This window comes from Crocuta crocuta, unplaced genomic scaffold (genome assembly GCF_008692635.1).
Source record: "Crocuta crocuta isolate KB4526 unplaced genomic scaffold, BGI_CrCroc_1.0 scaffold323, whole genome shotgun sequence".
Lineage (NCBI taxonomy): Eukaryota > Metazoa > Chordata > Mammalia > Carnivora > Hyaenidae > Crocuta > Crocuta crocuta.
The window spans coordinates 2523025-2546472 of record NW_027536465.1 but is presented as its reverse complement, the minus strand read 5'-3'; the positions used below and the strand labels follow the sequence as shown (position 1 = coordinate 2546472).

Sequence of the window (23448 nt, the reverse complement as noted above, 5' to 3'; positions counted from 1 at the left end):
TTAATACAATTCTTGTAACAAATACAGGGACATTTAATTTTCTTTATCTTCTTGTCTCTGTTTTGATAAGTTGTATTTTTCACAGTTTATTCGTATAATGTCATTTACAGAATTTCCTTATTATTTCTTTACTGTCTCTGGTATCTGCAGTGATATTTCATCTTTCATTCCTGATATAGTAATTTGTGCTTTTTCTTACTGTTTCATGATCAATCTTACCAGAGGTTTATCAATTTTATTAATCTTTTCCATGTACAAATTTTCAGCTTTGCTAGTTTCTTGTTTATTTAGTTTCTATTTTATTAACACCTGCTCTTATCTTTATTGCTGCATGCCCTCCATTTACTTTGTATTAAATATACTCTTTCTTTTCTAGCTTTTTAAGTTGGAAATTTAGATAATTGGACTTTAAACCCTTCATCTCTTCTAATATATACTTTAAAAGCTGTAAATTTCCTTCAAGCATTGCTGAATCTCAAAAATATTGATGTGTAGTGTTTCTGTAATTCAATTCAAAATATTTTCTAATTTTTTTGTGATTTCTTTTTATCCATGGGTTATTTACTGTATTGTGTAATTTCCCAATATTTGAATTATTTCTTGGCCATACAATAATTTAAGTCACTTTAATTTAATTCTATTTCCTTTTAAGTTATTTCTGTTCCATTCAGTAGGTGGTCTACAGTAAGAATAATAAACCCATTCTATAATATTTGATGCAATCTTGTGAAATTCGTTGTTACTTTTTTTTCTGTTTCAATGTATGCTGTATCTTGGTGAGTATTCTATGTGCAGTTTAAAAGAGTATGTATATTCTAGAGTCTTTCTGGGTAGTGTTTTACAAAGATGAACTAAGCCAAATGTTTCAATTTTCTACTCCTGGTTTTTGTTCAATAAGTAAGTCAATTACCTAGAGAGACATGTCAAAATCTATTATGATTGTGGAGTTTTCTATTTCTGTTTTATTTCTTTAGTTTTTGCTTCATTTGTCTTTCATTTATTACTTTCATTTATTACATTGAAATGTCTCTATTGGTAGTCACATGGTATGTCTTGATATTTATTGGTCCTTAATGGTTATAACACATGAGCTTCCTTATGCTCATGCGTATCCACCTTTTCATGTTTATTTTTTGCTATTCTGTTACTTCTAGTTGGGCATTACTTGTTTATCTAGTCTGAGAACATTGGACTTTTAACCAGAGTGTTTGTCTATTTACATGTGGTATGATTATTGGTATATTTGGGTGGTTCTATTTTTTTGTTTTTCCTTCTCTGCTTTCTTTTGAGTTAAAATATTGTCTTTAAGTTCTTTATTTTATTCATTTAAGAGAGACAGAGGCAGTGTGAGTGGGGGAAGGGCAGAGAGAGGGAGAGAGAGAATCCCAAGCAGGCTCCATGCTGCCAGCACAGAGCCCAGTGTGGAGCTCAAGCTTATGAAACTGCAAGATCATGACCTGAGCCGAAACCAAGAGCCGACGCTCAATCAGTTGAGCCACCCAGGTGCCCCTCCTAAATGGGCTTTTTAACTGACTAGTTTTGTATTATTGTATAGTCTAGGTTTTACTATACTTACATATATATATCCTTAATATATCACATTCTACTCAGGATTAATATTGTCCCACTTCATGTAAAACATGGCAAATTTACAGTACTTTAATTCTATTTACTTTTGCGTTGCTTTTGTAAACTATTTTACTCACACATGAGAATTGAAAATATAATGTTAATTTTTAAAGTGAGGTATATAATTGACATACATCATTATATTGTTTTCAGGTGTACAACATAACGATTTGATATTTGTATATATTACAAAATGATCACCACAATAAGGTTAGTTAACATCCATCATCATACATAGTTACAAAAATTTTCATTTTAGTGATGAGAACTTTTAAGATTTATTTTCTTAGTAGCTTTCTAATATGCAATGCAGTATTATTAACTATATCAGTTGCCATGTTGCATATTACATCTTTATGACTTATTTATTTTGTATTGGAAGCAGGCAAATTTTGACTCCCTTCACTCATTTTGCCCACCCCACCAGTCTGGAAACCACCAGTCTGTTCCCTAGTTGTATAAAGGTGTTTTTTGTTTTTTTGTTTTTTAAGATTTTTAGAAATTTTACACTTTTTGTAGAATATACATATACATATATATATATAATCTACTATATATATAGACTTAGATTTAGATTTTTCTAGACTGAGATTGTACAGTCTTTGTCTTTCTCTGTATGACTTAGTTCACTTAGCATATGCCCTCAAAGTTCATCTGTGTTGTTGGAAATGGCAAAAATTCATACTTTTTAAAGTGAGTGAGTCATATTCCATTGTGTATGTGTGTGTGTGTTTTCATATCTTGACTATTATAATGTTGCAATGAACATAGGGATGTATATATCTTTTCAAGTTAGTTTTTTTGTTTTCTTCAGATAAATTCCTGGAAATCAAATTGCTGGATCACATGGTCTTTCCAGTTTTAACCTTTTCAGTATCCTTCGTATTGTTTTTCATAGTGACTGCACCAGTTCATTCCCACCAACAGTGCATGACGGTTCTCTTCTCCACATCCTCACCAAAGCTTGCTATTTCCTGTATTTTTTATTTTAGTCATTCTAACAGGTGTGATATTATGGTTTTGATAGGCCCTTCTCTGGTGTTTAGTGATGTTTAGCATCTTTTCATGTACCTGTTGGCCTTCTGTTTGTTTTCTTTGAAAATGACAGGTGCTGGCGAGGATGTAGAGAAAGGAGAATGCTTTTGCTCTGTTGGTGGGAATGCAAACTGGTGCAGTCACTCTGAAAAACAGTATGGAGTTTCCACAAAAAAAGTTAAAAATAGAATTATCCTATGATCCAGCAATTGCACTACTAGGTATTTACCGAAAGGAGACAAAATACTAATTTAAAGGAATATATGTACCCTGATGTTTATACCAGCATTATCTATAATAGTTACATTATGGAAATAGACCAAGTGTCCAAAGAAGATGTGGTATATATATATGCAATGGAATATTACTCAGCCATAAAGAGGAATGGAATATTGCCATTTGCAATGATGTGGATGGAGCCAGAGAGTATTATGCTAAGTGAAATAAGTAATGAGAAAAGGACAAATAGCATATGATTTCACTCATATGAAAGAAAGATGATTTCACTCATCTTAAGAAAGAAGACAAATGAGCAAAGGGAAAAAAACAAAAGGGAGGCAAACCACGAAACAGACTCCTTACTGTAGAGAACAAACTGATGGGGACGTGGGTAGGGGGATGGGTAAAATAGATGACGGGGATTAAGGAGTACACTTGCTATGATGAGCACTGGGTGTTGTATGGAGGCGTTGGATCACCATATTGTACACTGGAAACTAGTATTACATTGTATGTTAACTAACTGAAATTTAAATAAAAACATTTTTTAAATGCCTATTTCAATTTTCTGCCCAACTTGAAGCTTGTTTGGCTTTTTTGCTATTGCCTTATATATTTTGGTAATTAACCCCTTATCTGAGATATGATTTGTAACTATTTTCTCCCATTTGGTAGATTGGCTTTTCACTTTGTTGATGGTTTCCTTTGCTGTGTAGAAGTTCCTAATGTGATGTAGTCCCATTTGCTTATTTTCACTTTTGCTGCCTTTGTGTTCGGTGTCAGGCCCAAGAAAAATCATTGCCAAGACCAATATCAAGGAACTGATAGCCCATGTTTTCTTCTAGGAATTTTATGTTTTCAGTTCTTACATTCAAGTCTTTCATCCATTTGAATTAATTTTTTGTAGGATGTGAGATAGTGGTCTAGTTTCATTCCTTTGCATTGTGTCTGTCCAGTTTTTTTTTTTTTTTTTTTTTTTTTTTTTTTTTTTTTTTTTTTTAATTTTTAAAGCGTATGTATGTATGTATGTATGTATTTATGTGTGTGTGTGAGAGAGAGAGACAGAGAGACAGAGAGAGACAGAAAGGGAGAGAGAGAGAGAGAGAGAGCACACAGGAGTGGCAGAGAGGGAAAGAGAGAATCCCAGACAGGCTCTGCACTAATCAGCACTGAGCCCGATGTAGGGTTCAAACTCACAAACCATGAGATCATGCCCTGCGCTGAAAGCAAGAGTCAATGCTCAACTGATTGAGCCACCCAGGTGCCCAAGCTGTCTAGTTTTCTTCACACCATTTATTGAAGAGACTGTCCTTTCCCATTTTATATTCTTGGCTCCTTTGTCATAAATTAGGTGATCATATATACATGGATTTATTTCTGGGCTTTCTATTCTGTTCCATTGATTTATATGTCTGTTTTTATGCCATTACCATACTGTTTTGATTACTATAGCTTTGTAATATAGTTTGAAATTAGAGCCCATGAGCCTCCAGCTTTGTTCTTCTTTCTCAAGATTGCTTTTGGCTATTCAGGGGTAAATTTTTTGCTTTTAGTAGTCAGTAAAGATATTAGGAAATAAAAAACACACTATTTTAGCTTTACCTGTATGTGGTAGGCTAAATAATGGTTCCATAATAGGTGTCCTAATCCCCAGAAAGCGTGAATATGTAATTATGTAGCAAAAGGGACTTTGAAGATGTGATTAAGTTGAAGGTCTTGAGATGAGATTATCCTCAAATATCTGGTTTGGTCAAATGTAATCACAAGGCTCCTTGTAAGAGAGAGGAGAGAGGATAATGGAGAAAAGACAATGTGTTTATGAGAACAGAGGATAAGAGATTAGAAAGGTGTGGCTCCAGCCAAAGAATGTGGCAGCCTCTAGAAGCTAAAAAAGGCAGGGAACACCATCTTCCCAACAGCCTCCAGAAGGAAAACATCGGAAAACATCCGTCAACATTCTGATTTTGAGAACTTTTAATCTCTAAAACTCTAAGATAATAAGTTTATGTTGTTTTAAGCCAATAAGGTTGTGGTACTTTGTTACAGAAGCAAAGGTGCATCTATATCATCTCTGGTGCTTTTTATTTCGACTTGTGCATTCACGTTTCCATCTGTCACCTCTTCCCTTCAGCCTGAAGAACTTTAATTTCCTTTGGCATCGTAGATCTGATCAGAGAGATTTTTCTCAGCTTTTGCTTATATGAGAACGAATTGATTTCAACATTGATATTAAAGGGATATTTTCAGTGGATATGGGATTCTAGTACACAGTTTCTTCCCAGTGCTTTAAAGATGCCATTAGATCGTTTTCTTGTGTCTCTTTTATTTTTTTAAATATATTTTTTAATGTTTTTTTTTTTAATTTATTTCTAGGAGAGAGAGAGAGAGAGAGAGAGAGAGAGACAGCGTGAGCAGGGGAGGGTCAGAGAGAGAGGGAGTCACAGACCGAAACAGGCTCCAGGCTCTGAGCTGGCAGTCAGCACAGAGCCCGACGCGGGGCTCGAACCCACGAACCGCGAGATCATGACCTAAGCGAAAGTCGGACGCTTAACCAACTAAGCCACCCAGGCGCCCCACTTGTGTCTCTTTTAGAATACAGGTCTTACACATATTTTGATATATTTGTTTCTAGAAGTCTTAACCATTTTAATATTAATGTAAATGGTATTTTAATATTTGTTTATCCACTGGTTTCTGCAAGCATATATAGAAAGTTATCTGATTTGGTTTTTATATATTGAAGATAAAAAATTCACTTATCTCTTCAAGTTTGTCATCTAAAAATACTTTTTCTTCTTTCTAATTTGAATATCATATACTTTATTCTTCTTTGCCATATAGCAGTGGATAGGACACCTTAAATAAAATACTGAAGATATAGATGATAGCTTATGCTTCTTTTGTTAAAAGATAACAAAGGATTAGGGGAAGTTTTAAAATTTTCAATTTTCACTATTAAGCATGATGTTATTTCTCCCTCTCTCTTTTGATAGATACCTTTTATTGATTGTATTTTTTTTTCAGTCATTGAGTTGATCATTTGGTTTTTATGCTTTTAGTGTGGTAGAGCACACTGATTTATCTTCAAATGTTAATCTAACTTTGCATTTCCAGGATCAGTCATGATGTATTATCCTTATTATTTGTATTTTTCACTATATTATCCTTTCTATTTGTATTTTTCTATATTTTGTATTTTATTTGCTAATATATATTTTTAGGATTTTTACATCTATGGTCATGAGGGATTTTAGTCTGTAATTTTCTTTTCTTATAAGATCCTGGTAGAATTTTAGAATCAATGATATACTGTCCTCATAATGTGTTGGGAAGCATTTTTCTTCTTTTTCTATTCTCTGGTAGAAAGTTGCATAGGTTCTCCATATATGATTGTAGATTTCTCCTTCTCTCTTATTTTGTCAATTTTTACTTGCTTATTTTGAAGCTACTTTAATAGGTAAATAGATATTTAGGATTATTATACCTTATGTTGAACTAAACCTTTTATTATTATGCAGTGTCCTTTTCAAATAAAAATCTCTGATAACTTTTGCTTTAAAGTCTACTTTGTATAATATCAGTACAGCCTTCATGTGGTTGGTTTTTTACCACAAATATCTTTTTTCCAACTTCAACTGAAACCTGTCTATATTTAAAGTATGTTTTTAAAGGAACTAACAGAGGTGTAAGATGAGGATCCAATTTTATCCCTCTGCATATTGTTTATTTGGTCTTCCCGATACCATTTGTTGAAAAGACTATCCTTTCCCCATTGGGTATTCTTGACTCCCTTACTGAATACTGGTTGACTCTAAATGCAGGGCTTTAATTCCAGGCTCTGGATTCTGTTGCATTGTTCTGTACCTATTTTATGCCAGTGCCATACAGTTTTGACTACTATAGTTTTGTAGCATAGTTTGATATCAGGAGGTGTGATGCCTCCAGCTTTGTTCTTTCTCAAGTGACTCAGAGACAATGCCAGCTCCTAATTGACTCTCCTTCTTCTGGCAAATAAAACTGTTATCTCTATAGTTGCTACAAGCATTCTGACTTACCAAGAACACTGAACGCATCCTCTCTGTTAATACTGCAAAGACTCCCGAGAAGATAAACTGGAAACAAAAATCACATTTATTAATACCTAGTTATTATCTTTATATATAAACTTAAAGAGTAAAAGAATCCTGGATGCTGTAACATGAAGAATACCATCTTAATTCTTTGGTGGGACCATTGAGAAAATCATTCAGCAAATAATTCAAAGTTTCTGTATTAAAGAGATGGGGAGGGCATGAAGTCTCTGTTCAGTAATGTAACACATGTATTGGAAATGGAACTATGTGAACTTCGAGTTGACTTCATGGGGCAAAAGCAGTGTCAAATTTTACTTAGATTTTGTCAGTCCTAATCTAGTGATCCCATAAGGTGAATTACAAAAAAATATATCCCGTTAATGAATTTACTACTAGACAATGTTATATCTTGGTGATTTCACATGGAAGTACTTTTAATATCATGTTAAAAATATTTTAGTAATGGAAAATATAATTCAGAAAATATTAAAGTTTCATTTTACATATTTAAATATAAGAATCATATAATGTCTTCTATGAATAGCTTATTCTGAAACCTTCTATCACTTCCTAAAATTTGTTAGAAAGAGGACATGGTGTATCAGAAATTTATTTATTTCATTGGTGCAACTTTATGCATGCATGGAAACTTCCCACAGCATTAAAACAATAACTATTCCATTAGTGGTAAAGGGAAGGAATGTTCCTTCCCCAGAAAAATGGGGTCACTAACCTGTTAATACTAAGTAGTATTTTGGGGTCAGAAGGATCTGAATTTGAATTTTTTGCACTTTGCTTTCTATGTGATTCAATAGGAAGTACCTACCCTATCATTAGTTTTGCTTTTTTCATTGGTAAAATGAGGATTCATATTTCCTGTCTTTCTGTGTTACTGGTTGTTGTGATAGTTACACAGAGAGCAATTCGCTGAATTATTTATAGCCAACTTGGTCCTATTAGCTTCCACCTAAGGCTCAGAACTACATTTTCCAGAATTCCTTTCCTTTGATGGTGTCTGATTACAAGTGGCTGAAAGAAAATCTGGAGCAATATTTGGAAGAGAGAAGGGAAGGAGAAAGTATCACTCTCAGAAGATCATGGTGATCAGACATGGCAACTGTGGCTTTATTTTTTTTTTCTCCTATTCCTCTGTTATGTTTCCATTTTTTCTTCCACAGACAGTTTCTAGACTTCTCCATAACCTTCCCTTGGCAACCCTACTCTGGTGGCCAGGAACCCATGGCTTCTTAAATTTGATTACAATTTCAACCTGTCCACTCTTGCTGGTGTCTCAGGCAGAAGCAGTTAGAGACTCTCCTTACAATTCTCCATCTCTCCTTTCCACATCTTCTCATCTCCAGGAACTCCCACATTTTTGAAGGCTCCAATGCTTATACTAGTGTCTGTATTTCCATAAATCTTGTGGTGGCCCTGTCTTCTTCACAAAAACCCTGAAGTAAATTAAGCGCTTTACCAAATGCTTTACCAAGTACTAATAAGCACTTTACCAAGAAGAATGTTCCCTCTTAGCATCTTGGACTTCCTTCACTTGAGGCTCTCATTCTAGAAAAGCTTCCCAGAAAACCAACACTTAAAACAGAGTCATCAAAAAGCAGATGTAAGCCACGCCAGGGCTTGAAATGTTCTTGCGGGATTAGGCTTATCTTCTTGTGTTCCTGCCTTTTATTGCAAGAAGAATATGCCATTAGTAGCCAGTAGCCCAAGGAGGATGAGATACATATGGAACAGATCTGTATCTGACCTGTAGCTTGAGCCAAACCAGATCTAGGTCCCAGCCTAGATCACCTGAATCTCTGCTAGTTTACAGATGCATGAGGAAGAAATAAATACAGCTGACTTTTGAACAACATGGCATTGAACTGTGCAGGTCCATTTATAAATGGATCCTTTTCGATAAGTATAGTGTAGAACTGTAAGCATATTTTCTCTTTCTTATGATTTTCTTAAACATTTTCTTTTCTCTAGCTTACTTTATTGAAAAAATACAATCTGTAATACATAGAATACACAAAGTATGTGTTGTTTTTGTTATTGGTAAGTCTTCTGGTCAACTATTAGTAGTTAAGCTTTTGGGGAGTCAAAAATTATATACAGATTTTCTTTGAGTGTCATTGGCACATGATGTTACATTAGTTTCATATGTACAACATAGTGATTTGATAAATTCATACATTATGCTATGTTTCCCACAAGTGTAGCTACCATCTGTCACCATATATCCCTATTACAATATCATGGACTGCTGACTAGATTCCTTATGCTATGACTTTTATTCCTATGACTTATTCATTCCTTAAATGGAAGCTTGTATCTCCCACTTTCATTGACCCAATTTGCTGAACCTCTTGGTTCCTTTCCCTCTGGCAATTATTAGTTTGTTCTCTTTATTTATCGGTCTGAGTTTGCCTTTTGTTTCTTTATTCATTTTCTTTTCTTTCAGATTTCACTTACGAGTGAAATCGTATGGTACTTATCTTTCTTAGTCTGACTGATTTCACTTAGCATTATACCCTCTATGCCCATCCATGTTGTCTCATATGGCATGATCTCATTCCTTTTTATGGTTTCATAATATTTCATTGTGTGCATGTATGTGTATATGTGTGTGTGTGTGTACCAACTCTTTCTCAACCATTCGTCTATTAGTGGATATTTAGGTTGCTTCCATATCTTGGCTATTGTAAATAATGCTTCAGTAAATACAGGGGAGCATATATCTTTTTGAATCAGTGTATTCATTTTCTTTGGGTAAATACTCAATAGTGGAATTATTGGATCACATGGTATTTCTATTTTTATGATTTTTTTAATTTTAGAGAGAGCAATGCGGGGAGAGAAGCAGAGGGGGAGAGAGAGAGAATACCAAGCCCCTGGGATCATGACCTGAGTTGAAATCAAGAGTCGGGCACTCAAATGACTGGGGCTACCCAGGTGCCCCACTATTTTAATCTTTTGAATCTATTTTTCACGGTGGCTGTACCAACTTACACTTTCACCAACAGTGCACAAGTTTCCTTTTTCTTCACATCCTTGTCAACACTTATTTCTTGTCTTTTTGATTTTAGCCATTTTAATAGGTGTAAGGTGATATCTCATTTTGATTTTGATTTGCATTTCCCTTATGATTAGTCATGTTGAACATCTTTTCACGTGTTTATTGGCCATCTGCATGTCTTCTTTGGGAAAATGTCTATTCAGGTCCTCTGCTCATTTTGTAATCAAATTGCTTATTTTTTGGTGTTGCGTTGTGTAAGTTCTTTACATATTTTGGATATTAACCTCTACTGGAGATATCATTTGCAAATGTCTTCTACCATTCAGTAGGTTGTCTTTTAGTTTTGTTGATGGTTTCCTTTGCTGTGAAGAAGTTTCTTATTTTGATGCAGTCTCAACAGTTTATCTTTCCTTTTCTTTCCCTTCCTTAGGAGTTATGTCTCGAAAAATGTCGCTACAGCTAATCTCAGAGAAATTACTGCCTGTGTTCTCTTCTAGCATTTTTATGGTTTCAGTTCTCACATTAGGCCTTTAAACCATTTTGAGTTTTTGTGTATGGTGTTAAAAGTGGTCCAGTTTCATTTTTTTGCATGTAGCTGCTCAGTTTTCCTAGTACCTTTGTTGAAGAGACCGTCTTTCCCCCAGTGTATATTCTTGCTTCCTTTGTCAAAGATTAATTGCCTATATAAGCATGGGCTTATTCTGGGCTCTCTATTCTGTTCCATTGATCTATGTGTCTATTTTTGTGCCAGTACCCATACTGTTTTGTAGTATATCTTGAAATCTGAGGTTGTAATACATCCAGCTTTGTTTTCTGTCTCAAGATTGCTTTGGCTATTAGGGACTTATTTGGTTACTTTATGGTTTCTACAAATTTTAGTATTATTTGTTTCTAGTTTTGTAAAAAATGCTGTTGGTATTTTGATAGGGATTGAATCGATTCTGTACATTGCATTGAATCTATAGACATTTTAACAATATTAATTTTTCCAATTAATGAGCACAGTATATCTTTCCACTCATTTGTGTTGTCTTCAATTTCTTCCATCAATATTTTTTCTTTAAAATTTTTAATGTTTATTTATTTATTTATGTATTATTTATTTATTGAGAGAGAGAGAGAGAGACAAAGACAGAGAGAGAGAGAGAGAGAGAGAGGAAATCTAGGAGTGGGGGAGGGGCAGAGAGAAAGGGAGACACAGAATCTGAAGCAGGCTCCAGACTCTGAGCTCCAAGCTGTCAGCCTATGGGCCTATGCAGGGCCTGAACCCACAAGCCATGAGATCATGACCTGAGCTGAAGTTAGATGCTTAACCAGCTGAGCCACCCAGGCACCCCTCTTTCATCAATGTTTTATAGTTTTCAGAGTATGGGTCTTTCACCTCTTTGGTTAAGTTTGTTAAATCAGGTTTGTTGTTGTTGTTGTTGTTGTTGTTTTGGTGTAATTTAAATGGTGTTGTTTTCTTAATTTCTCATTCTGCTGGTTTGTTATTAGTATATAGAAATGCTCATGATTTCTGAGTATTAATATTGTATCCTGCAAGTATACTGAACTGAGTTATTACTCCTGGTAGTTTTTTGGTGGAGTCTTCAAAATTTTCTGTATATAGGATCATGTCATCTACAAATACTGGCAGTTAACTACTTATTTACCAAAATGGATGCCTTTTATTTCTTTTTCTTATATAATTTCTGTGGCCAGGACTTTTGGTACTATATTGATTAATATATACAGATTTTCTACTGCACAGGGGTGAGTGTCTCTAACCTCGACATTATTCAAGGGTCCAGTGTACTTCTGGTTGTACACTACGGGGTTTCATCATGGTTTCTTATATAACAATAGTTGACTAATAGTAACTTTTTCAGTGAGGATGACTTCAACCACCCAATTTAAAATAATAACCTGTATCTTTTCACTACTTTCCCAGAAACTTCATCCACCCCCCCACTCTACTTTTTCTTTTTTACTTTCATAGCCCTTGTAACATACTACTCCTGCTAGAATAAATCTCCCTAAAGTCTGGGATCTGTTTTGTTTTTTGATATATTTCAGGCACCAAGAACAGGACCTGACATATAGTAGGTACTCTATAAGTACTGGTTGAATGAAATTTCTTCTCCTTCTCTCCTTCTCCTCCTTCTTATTTTTGTTATTATTATTATTAAGATTTTTACTCGGATTTTGTGGGGACAATGTTGCATCATCCACCATACTCTCAGACATAGCAAATTTTTCTTTAGAGATTTCTTTTCAATTCCACCAAATTCTTCTCAGATCAACAGAACAAAAAGACTTCATTTTTCTTTCCCCACATAGGTTCTATATGTCCCACTATTTCTTTAGCAGTTGTGTTCACTCATCTTACTTGCCCCACTTGCAAAATAAATGGCCTATGGGTAGTGGAATAGTCACCAACCATTTTCTATTTTCCCAAAATGCCCCTTATGCATCTTACTATTGTTTCTGTTATCTAAGGAGCATGTAAAAAGTGTCCTGTTAACAAAGACATATTCTTATTATGAAGGAATATTACTGGTAAGGATCTAGGTTTTTTTTCATATTGATATATTCCTTTTCAACTAGACATAAGAATACATTCATTGAGAACAGAGATTGTGAAATTTTTTGTGTTCTATCTCTGACACACTGCTTGGTTCGGAAGTAGTCACTAAATGTGATGAATAAATTAATGAATAACAATGAGGGAGTATTCACTTACACACACAGATGACCAATATGCATATCCTGTTATTACTACGAGAGGAAGATACATTTTTCCAAATATAATAGCTTGTGTAGTAAACAAATATGTCCAGAGCAGTCCCACGCAGTGAACAATCAGACCAGTCATTATTTGTATGGCCTGGGAGGAAGGAATGCCATTAATTACTTACTACTATTCTAGTCCAACCTTTGAAAGGAACAAACATCAAGAAAAAGTCAAGATGGAGAAGAAAGGTGACGACCTAACAGAATTTTAGGATTCTCAATATTTAATTCAAACCAGGAGGCTTTCAGAGTTTTCAGATACAATGACTATTTACATTGCCCAACAAAATTGTACTAGAAGCTTGTTTACTTGGTTAGCTACGAGATCATATGGCATGATTCCTAGAGCCCTGAAAGAATTGATCTCCCTCAATATTCATCAGCGCCTATGTGGCCAACAGCCCATACCTGCATTTACAGCTCTTCCATTCTACAGGCTACCAGACTTGACATTTCTGACCTTCCTTGTTCTCCTCACATCCTCCCAAAATTGAGATTTGGGTTGATTCCTTTTGTTTTACCTACCCCCATGCCCATCTGTAACTATGGTTTGTAGTAGAGTCCCCTGTCCTTTATAAACAAGAGTCAAAGAAAGAGATAGTGAACCCTTGGGATTTCTGGTTTCTTATAACTCTTCCTAGGAACCATTATCAGTTGTGGAAATTGAGGAGAATTTCTGCCCCCTGAAGCCAGACCAGCTATGACAGTTTCTGAGCCAAAGGAGGAGGAAAGTTTTAACCTTGCTATGTAGAGCCATAACTCACCGTAGGGACTTTCAATTGGTTTTCAGATAGCTGTTTCTCAGGCATGCCTCCTTCTGCCACAGCTGAACCAACCACCCCTTCTTGCACCCGCCCCCCCCACCACTAACATACAAGAGTTAAGCCTAAAATATTGGGGTTCAGATCCTAGTTCCTCTTGCTTTGCTCATATTTCTACAATGCCTGGGGACACTGATATCCTTTTTCTCACAGATCCTCTTACATGGGATAACAAACTTGAAATTTGCCACAGGCTTCTGTTCTGATACATGATTATGAGGAGAGCCAAAAAGTAGCTAGTTGGTGGGTATATCTCTCTCATTTGGAGAGTACTCTGCCATCCATGAACATGATACTATGCATTAAGTGGCACTTCTGATTGGTTGTGGCAGGAGAAGGAAGTGAGGGGACTTTGGGGTAGACAGGGCTTTTCCCACATGGCAATGGTGTAGCGTTTCATAGAATGCAATAAATTTGTCTGAAGTCTGAGTTTAGTGAAGTATGCAGGATCTTGAAAAACTTTTTATTTTTGTGCCTTGAGTTTGATTCATTTTTAAAATAGATTTTGGATACTAACACTTTATCTGATATGTTATTTGCAAATATCTTCTCCCATTCCATTGGTTGCTTTTAGTTTTGTTGATTGTTTCTTTCACTGTACAGAAGCTTTTTATCTTGATGAGGTTCTAATAGTTCATTTTTGTTTTTGTTTCCCTTACCTCTGGAGACATGTCTAGTAAGAAGTTGTTGCTGCCGGGTAAAAGAGGTTGCTGCCTGTTTTCTCCTCTAGGATTTTGATGGTTTTCTGTCTTTCATCCATTTTGAATTCATTTTTTGTGTATGGTTAATAAAGTCATCCAGTTTCATTCTTCTGCATGTTGCTGTCCAGTTTTCTCAACACCATTTGCTGAAGATTCTGTCTTTTTTCCACTGTATATTCTTTTCTGCTTCGTTGAAGATTAGTTAGCCATACATTTGTGGCTTCATTTTGGGGTTCTCTATTCTGTTCCATTGATCTATGTGTCTGTTTTCGTGCCAGTACCATGCTGTCTTGATGGTTACAGCTTTGTAATACAGCTTAACATCTGGAATTGTGATGCCTCCAGCTTCAGATTTCTTTTCAACATTACTTTGACTATTCGGAGTCTTTTCTGGTTCCATACAAACTTTAGAGTTGTTTGTTTTAGTTCTGTGAAAAATGCTAGTGTTATTTTGACAGGGATTTCATTATGGAGGTTCCTCCAAAAATTAAAAATAGAAGTACCCTATGACCTAGCAATTGCACTACTAGGTATTTATGCAAAAGGATACAAATATGCTGATTTGAAGGGGCACGTGCACCCCAGTTTTATAGCAGCGCTATCAATAGTAGCCAAATTATGTAGAGTCCAAATGACCATCAACTGACAAATGAATAAAAAAGATGTGGCAGATATACACAATGGAAAATTACTCACTGATCAAAAAGAATGAAATTTTGCCATTGCAACAATGTGGTTGGAACTAGAATGTATTATGCTAAGTGAAATAAGTCAGTCAGAGAAAGACAAGAATCATATTATTTCACTCATGTGAAATTAAGAAACACAACGGGTAAACATAAAGGAAGGGAAGAAAAAATAAGGTAAAAATAGAGAGGGAGGCAGACCATAAGAGACTCTTAAGTACAAAGAACAAACTGAGGGTTGCTGCAGGGGATGTGAGTGGAGGGGTGGGCTAGATGGGTGGTGGGCATTAAGGAGGACACTTGTTGGGATGAGAACTGGGTATTATATTTAAGTGATGAATCACTAAATTCTACTCTTGAAACCAATACTACACTATATGTTAACTAACTTGAATTTAAATAATAATAAGAAAACACTTTTTTATTTTTAAATAATGATAAATTCACAGTAATTTGCAAAAATAGTACAGGTCCTGTGCACCCTGAACCTGAATTTTCCCAATGGTTACATCTTATGTAACTTATAGTATAATATCAGAATGAGGAACTAGACCTTGGTATAATATGCGCCTCAGGCCAAAATATGTTTCTTACCCTGCCAAAATCACTATCAATAGGCTGGGGTGACACAACAAGAACTTAGTAGAAATTATAGGAGGGAAGCTTCATGACACTGGATTTGGCAATAATTTTTGAGAAAATAGGTAAATTGGATTATGTCAAAATGTAAAACATCGGTGCATCAAAGAACACAATCAACAGAGTGGTAAGGCAACCCACAAAATGGTAGACAAATTTGTGAATTATATGTCTGGGAAGGAGTAAATATCCAGAAAATATAAAGAACTCTACCACTCAACAACAACAAAAACATACAATCCAACTAAGAAATGGTCAGAGGACTTGACTTCTTCCTAAGGAAGATATGGAAATGGCCAATATGCACATGAAAAGAAGCTCAACAGCCTAACTAATCATTGGGGAATTGCTAATTAAAACCAGAATGCCATACCATTTTATACCTATTAGGATGGCTATCATCAAGAAAGAATACAAATGCTGAAGATGATGTGGAGAAATTGGACCCTTTGTGTGCTATTGGTGGGAAGTAAAATGTTACTGCTGTCTATAATGGAAAGAGTTTGGCCATTTCTTAAAGGTTAAACTTAGAACTATTATATGACCCAGGATTTCCATTCCTACATGTATATATAAAAGAATTGAGAGCAGGGACTTGAGGAACTATTTTATACCTATGTTCATAGCTGCATTATTCACAATAGCCAAAAGGTGGAAGCAACCCATGTGTCTATTGACAGATGAATGGATAAACAAAGTGTAGTTATACACACAATGGAGTATTATTCAGCCTTGAAAACAAGATGATTCTGACATAAATTACATCGTGGATGAACCTGGAACCCATTATGCTAAGAAATAATCTAATCACAAAAGAACAAGTCCTACATGATTCCAAGTATCTGAAGTATGAGAGCAGTCAAATTCACAGAGACAGTAGAACTGTTATTGCTAGGGGTTAGGGGCAGGGACAGGGAGTGTTTAATAGGTATAGAGGTTTAGTTTTGCAAGATGAAAAGAGTTCTGTGGAGAAACCACCAGTGGTGATGGTTGACCAACAGTGTGGATATATTTAATGCCCTTGAACTGTACACTTAAAGATGGGTTTGACGGTAAATTTTATGCTTATGTATTTTAGTACAGGTTAAATCTTCTATTTCAGCAAATCTTCTCTTGTATTACGTTGGCAAGGACATGGGGGTAATGGCCTTGTTACTTCTAGGAGTCTTCTTATATTTGTCCAAAGTTTTAGCTGTAATTAGTGATAGGAATAGGGAGAAGTGCGTCTACTCCATCTTGTCCTGGATGCTGGAAGCTGGTATGTTTTATTGAATGAAATGAGACCTGAACCCTTGGGTAATGGTGGTTCTCATTAGAAGGGCAGTAATGTAGCCAGCAACAGTTCTATTTATTCTCAGACACTTTAGCTATTCCATCTCAACTCCCAGACCAGATAAATGGGCAAGGGGGTTAGAAATAAAAATCTTTAATATCATAATATTGGGAATGAGGAGAGGAAATTTTGGGTTCATTGTTTGCCTTTAATGTAAGGTCTTCATTCAATTCTGGCAGAGGATCAGGTAGCTCTTATATAAGTGAAGGCAATAATAGACTTGAGATATTGAGAATGTTCCTGGACCAAGCTTTAATCCTGTAGGTTTGATTCCTAATCGGACTCTATCATCCAGCAAAATGGGTAGGTAATGCAAAAGGATATACCTGTTGCATTTTATGGGACCTGATTCAGAAAACGGTGGCATGTCTGAGGGATGAAGTCAAGAACATAGTGCCACTGTGGTCACACTCCACAAAGCAGCTTCTCTTGAATATAATTTCTATAATCTGACCATCTCATTTGGGGCCATGTTATCATTAGCTTAGCATGAAATAATTTCTAGATGCCCAAAAGGGATTTTCTACTCATTTCCAGACTCAGAGTATATTTTTCTGGTAGTATGACTAGGCTGTAATGGTTTGCAGTTATTTAAATGTAGCACATTAATACTCTCTGCTTTATTCAACTTCAGCCTGATATACAGCTTATATGATCAGCTTGTATGTGGAAAATGCAGGCATTACATAACCATCAACTCTCCTTCATTTGGAAAGTTCATAAGAGAGGTGGTTAACATCTCCTCAGTTTTGCATTTAGAAACTGCAACGCTACAGTCACTTATTTGTTCTAGAAGCAATTTGCTCTTACCCCCAACAATCTTGTTTCCTGTCTTATCCGCTGATGACGTCTTGGCATTTTTCACTAAGATACAGTAGAGAAATGGGAAGATAAATGTGTTTCTTTTCTGCAGGAAAATATGAGGACAAGTTAATATTAATTATTTTCTTGGGTTAAAATTAAGAGGAAAATCTATGTCTAGAGTTGCTAATTTTTCAGTTTTGTAGTCCCCTGAGAGATGTTTTTCATCAAACCATTAAGGGTGCTATCTTGGAAAAAAATCCAATAATTATTTCTCAAATAGTTTTATTAATTTGCCAACCTGAAATTGGACTGTAGCAAATTGTTATGGGGTGGCTTCCCTGATCCATCAATCCCTCTAGGAATTACCCATATCCCCACATTCATGATGTCAGGGAAACTGGACTTTTGTTTGCTGTGCTTTGTTCCCTTACTCCACGCTATTTCTCACCAAATTAAAATCTGGTCCAGGGGTACTTGACTGGCAGAATCTATCCACATGCCTATACTGGTTGCAAGGGAAGCTGAAAAAGAAAATGTCATATATTCTAGTTTGGAAAGGTGAGCTTCACAAGTTAGAGATCTACAAAAATGCAAGGGAAGTGTTCAATACATAAGACAATTAAAAAGAAAAGACAGCTACCATTAAAATTGTGGACAACCTTTAAGATTTCTATATTAACTTCTATCACTCCTCTCTAGACTGCATATTTAACATCCATGAGGATTTTCCCTTGATCCTAGCTGATTGGGTCAAATGTGAGCATCTAACTTAAATTGGGTTCATAGTATATACTCTTTCCTGGGTTGTTTGGGCTGGTCTCTTGATGAGAAGATAGAAAACCTTGGGAAGAGTGGTTTGTCACGCACCAGCCTAATGGACAAAGTGGAAGAGAGGTGAGTTTCCAGAGTGAGGTGAATGGAAAGGACACCCAAAGAAATGAAGAGATGCAGAAGGAACAGAACTTCCTGAGTTTCTGATGGCTTTTAATTTTCCCCTTCCAGTTTCTTTTGGAAAACTGGCTGACTTCTTGCCCTTACATTATGTAAACATATCTATTCACATATTATGATAAATAGATCTTCACTGTGCTTAAACTAGTAAGAGATAGTTTCTGTTTCTTGCAGTAAAGGTTCTTCTATTTTATTTTTTTAAATGGCCTTGTCTTCTAACTTTCCTCACACGGTTTTGGGAATCTGCTTTCCAGGATCTCCAGTGTCTTATGGTTCTTTTTTTCTTCAGCCTCTTATCCATAACCATACCTGAAGTCTAAGACCTGTCTTTAAATTCCTCACTTATAAACTTTCCCTTCCATTTACACAAACCGGGAAATCTTATGGCTTTGAGTTGCCCCTGACACGGCCTGTCAGCGCTTGAAACTGAGAAAATGTAGAAAGGTATAATGGAAAGAGTCAAGCTGAAGTTCAAATTTTGTCCTTACCAGTTCCTACTTGGCCTTGCCCATGTCCCTTATTCTTTCAAAGGCTGTTTCCTCAGCAGCAAACAAAACGCAGCAAAAAAACAAAAACAAAAACCAACTCCGTAGGATTGTATTGAATTGGGGGAGAGGGGGAGGCAAATAAGAGAAATTGGCAGAGAACTGAAACTCAAACTAGAGCTAGCACTGGGAACACCTGTTCTCAGAGTGGTCCCCACGGACCATGGATCCCTGCGGGCACTTGATTACAGGGCCAGAGGGGCTTGATCTCACAGGTGGTGGCCTTAGTTCAGTGCCGTCCAGCTCCGGGAGTCCTTTGGGGAGCACTTGCCCAGTGGGCACCGCTTCTTCAGCGGCGCCCCTCATTTCGCCTCGCGGGGTCCTAACGCTGCGGTTGGAGCCAAGAGCGTGACTTGTGGGGACAGCGCGAGGGGCCCCGAGCGGACCCTTGCACGGCGGGGCCTTCCCAGTTCTGCCGAGCGCAGGCTCCCAGGATACCGGCCGGGCGTGAGATGCGGAGCGGAGGGGAGAGAGTGGCACAGGCCAACCTTCTCCTGCCTGGGCTAGCGTGGCGCTCTGACCACGGATCCGGGCCGTTCCCGATCCCCTGACCGCCTCCGCTGAGACCTCCCCATCAAACCAATGTCCTCATCTCCACTTTTCTGCTGGGTTAGTGTCAGCGAAAGTCTTTCAACCTTTAATCTCGACACAGTGTAGTGGAAAGAGTACTGGTCGGCAAACCTGGGCTTTGGTCCTTAAGTCTCCGTTCCATCAGATACATGAATGCTTGGGGACAAAATATTTATCTACCCTCTTCCTTAGATTGTTTTTCTGCACAATGAAATCATCTATGTTCTGTGTACCTCCCACATTCACTTACCCTGAAAACCGAAATCAACAAACTTAAAATTTGTTGTAATCAGCTCCCAACAACTAATAGATTGGAATATTAATTTTAGGGCCATCTCCATGGGGCCAGGTACCATTAAGAACTTTTATCTATCTATCTATCTATCTATCTATCTATCTATCTATCTGCCATCTATCTATCATCTATTTATATTTTTTCAGGAGAGAGAGAGTGCCCATGCCTAGCGCAGGACAAGGGAAGAGGAAGGGAGAGACTATCAAACAGTCTCTACACTCAGCCTGGAGCTGGATGCGGAGCTTGATCCCAGGACCCTGGGATCCTGACCTGAGCTGAAATCAAGAGTCCAATGCCCAACCAACTGAGCCATCCAGCTGCCCCAGGAATATTTAAGTTTTTAGTCAAAATAGTACAAATGTGGCTTGGCAGTATTAGAAACTATGTTTAAGCGTTAATCGTAAGGGTTAGAAATACATAATTAACAGTTATTTTAAGTTATTATGGTTAAAACAACTGTAGTTTTGTTTGTTTATGCCACTTATTGATCTCTTTCCTTACTTTCCAACACTTGATTCACTCCTAGTTCTCTTTGGACTCCTGTGGACTCCCTTGCATGGCCTTATATTTTGGTCTTAAATGATATTCTTCCCTAGGGTCCCTTCTATTTTCATTATCTTCAGAAATTACAATTAGAAAGATTCTTAAACTAAACTTACCAATTTAGTTTACAAACTTTAAGGGCTTTTGTTTGACTAATTCTGTGATTTGGTTTCTTAATTCTGATTTTGAGGGCCTTTATAGAAGGCTTGGGATTTCTAAGATATCATCTGGCCACTATTTTGTAAAGATTGATACCTGGTTTCTTGTGGACGTTTGGATTGCTGGACCTGGGTTTCTTGATGGGACATGCCATTTTCATATATAGAATAGACCACAATCTTGCCTCAAGATCATGAAGATATTCACCTATATTAAAATCTAAAAGCTCATTGTATTATCTTTTTAAAAAATTGTGGTACAATATACATAATATTTATCATTTAAAGCATTTGTAAGTGTACAAATCAGTGACATTAAATACATTCACAATGCTATATACCCATCACCATTACCTGTAGCCAAAACTTTTTCCTCATCTCCAACATAAACTCTATAGCCATTAAAATATAACTTCCCCTATTCTCCCTTTCTAGTGCCTGGTAATCTTTATTCTGTTTTCTGCCTTTATGATTTTCACTATTCTAGATACCTTTAGTAATTGGAATCATACAATATTTTTCTCTCTGATTTTTAAAAATTTATTTCTGAGAGAGACAGTGTAAGCAGAGGAGGGTCAGAGAGAGAGGGAGACACAGAATCTGAAACAGGCTCCAGGCTCTGAGCTGGCTGTCAGCACAGAGCCCGATGTGGGGCTCGAACCCACAAACCGTGAGATCATGACCAGAGCTGAAGTGGGATGCTTAATCGACTGAGCCACCCAGTCGTCCCTATCCTTCTATGTCTATATATTTAACTAGGCATAATGTTCTCAAGGTTCATTCATGCTGCAGCATGCATCAGAATTTCATTTCTTTGTAAAACTAAATGCTATTTCATTGAATGTACAGATTGCATTCTGTTTATCCATTCATCTGTTGATGAATACTTAGGTTGTTCCCATGTTTTGCCTACTGTGAATCCTATTGCTTTGAACATTGGTTTATATGTATCTGTTTGAGTCCCTGCTTTCAATTTCTTGGGATATACACCTAGAAGTGGGGTTGCTGGAATGTATGGTAAGGCTGTTTAATTTTTTTGTTTAATTCCACTGCTCTCCAGAGACTACATTTTATATTCCCACCAGCAAAGCACAAGTGTTCCAACACTACATACGCACCAACATTTGTTATTTTAAATAATAGCCAGTCTAGTGTGTGTGAAGTGGTAGATCATTGTAGTTTTGATTTGCATTTTACTAATGATTGGTGATGTTAAACATATTTCCTTATGTTTATTGACCATCTGTACCTTTTTGGAGGAGTTTTTATTAATCCTTTGCCCATTATTGAATGTTTTGTTGTTGAGTCATAGGAATTTTTATATATCCTGGATAGTAATCTCTTGTCATATATATAATTAGCAAATATTTTCTCCCATTCTGTAGGTTGTTTTTTTTTTCACTTTTTTATAGTGTCCTTTGATGCACAAAAGATTTTAATTTTAATGTAGTTCAATTTATTTTTTTGTTGTCTGTGCTTTTGGTGTTGTACCCAGATGAAATTGTTGAAAAATTTGTCATGAAAAATTTCTACAGTATTTTTTCCTAAGAACTTTATAGAACTTATCTCTTAAACTTAGGTCTTGTTCTACCTTGAGTTAATTTTTGTATATGATATACGGTAAGGATCCAAGTTCATTCTTTTGCATGTGAATATCCAGTTTTCCCAGCATCATTTGTTCAAAACTGTCTTTTCCCCACTGGATGGTCTCGGCAACCTTGTCAAAAATCAATTGGCCAAATATGTGAAGATTTATTTCCGTTATCCCATTCTATTCCATCAGTCTATGTCTATTTTAATGCTAGTAGTACCACACTATTTTAATTCCTAAGCCAAAATGGTATAAAGCAAAGAAATAATCACCATCCACTTACATGGAACACATTTTGAATGTTCCCAGACGCTGAAAATAATCTCTTAGGCTTTTCTGATACTTTAGGATACATCTTGTTAATGGATGCACAAAATAAGTCGAGACAAAGCACAGATGCTCACAGACACCATTCAACGTTATGGTGGCTTGATGCTGAGATGCTAAGTATATTTCTCTGGGGAAGGAACATGGCTTCTGTTACCGCTCAGGATGCACAATGCCTCTATAATGGCTCCCTGCAAAACAAATGCTAAACATTATTTTCACTTTTTGTCCTTTTTAGTTGAAGCAAATTCCTTCTTTGGATTTCTTTGTTAGTGAAAACAGGCACTAATGTAGGTCTTTTGTAAAAGCAAAGTGACAAAAGATGGACAAAAGTAGAGGATATGTGTATAATTTAATATAACTTAAAATCAGGAAGTGTGATGCCTTCACTTTGTTTTTCTTTCTTAAGATTGCTTTGGCTATTTGTGGTCTTTTGTGGTTCCATGTGAATTAAATGGTAGTTTTTTCTATTTCTTAGAAAAATACCATTGGAATTTTGATGGATTGCATTGAATCTGCAGATCTCTTTAAGTAGTATGGAAATATATATATATTTTTTTGTTGTTTTTTTTTATTTTTGAGACAGAGCACAAGTGGAGGAGGGACAGAGAGAGAGGGAGACACAGAATCTGAAACAGGCTCCGGGCTCTGAGCTGTCAGCACAGAACCTGATGTGGGGCTTGAATCCACAAACCGTGTGATCATGACCTGAGCCGAAGTTGGATGCTTAACCAACCTAG

The 23448-nt window shown here is 36.3% G+C and overlaps 1 protein-coding gene across 7 annotated transcripts in view; it reads right to left on the bottom strand.

Moving 5' to 3' along the window:
- Positions 1–19545, bottom strand: part of LOC144218872 (high affinity immunoglobulin epsilon receptor subunit beta-like) — a 54478-nt gene extending 34933 nt beyond the window's left edge. For 5 of the 7 annotated variants that reach the window (XR_013331277.1, XR_013331278.1, XR_013331279.1 and 2 more), the window contains exons 1-5: positions 19168–19545; positions 18177–18249; positions 17735–17831; positions 12695–12838; positions 6939–6995 (exon numbers count right to left, since the gene is read on the bottom strand). Coding sequence is in view for 4 of the 7 variants with exons in the window: in XM_077748851.1 (XP_077604977.1) it covers positions 6939–6995; positions 12695–12838; positions 17735–17782 (249 nt within the window). In the remaining 3 variants the exon portion in view is untranslated. The remainder of the gene's footprint in view (positions 1–6938; positions 6996–12694; positions 12839–17734; positions 17832–18176; positions 18250–19167) is intronic. The other 2 variants (XM_077748854.1, XM_077748852.1) reach the window with 2 other exon arrangements.
- Positions 19546–23448: the final 3903 nt, after the last annotated feature.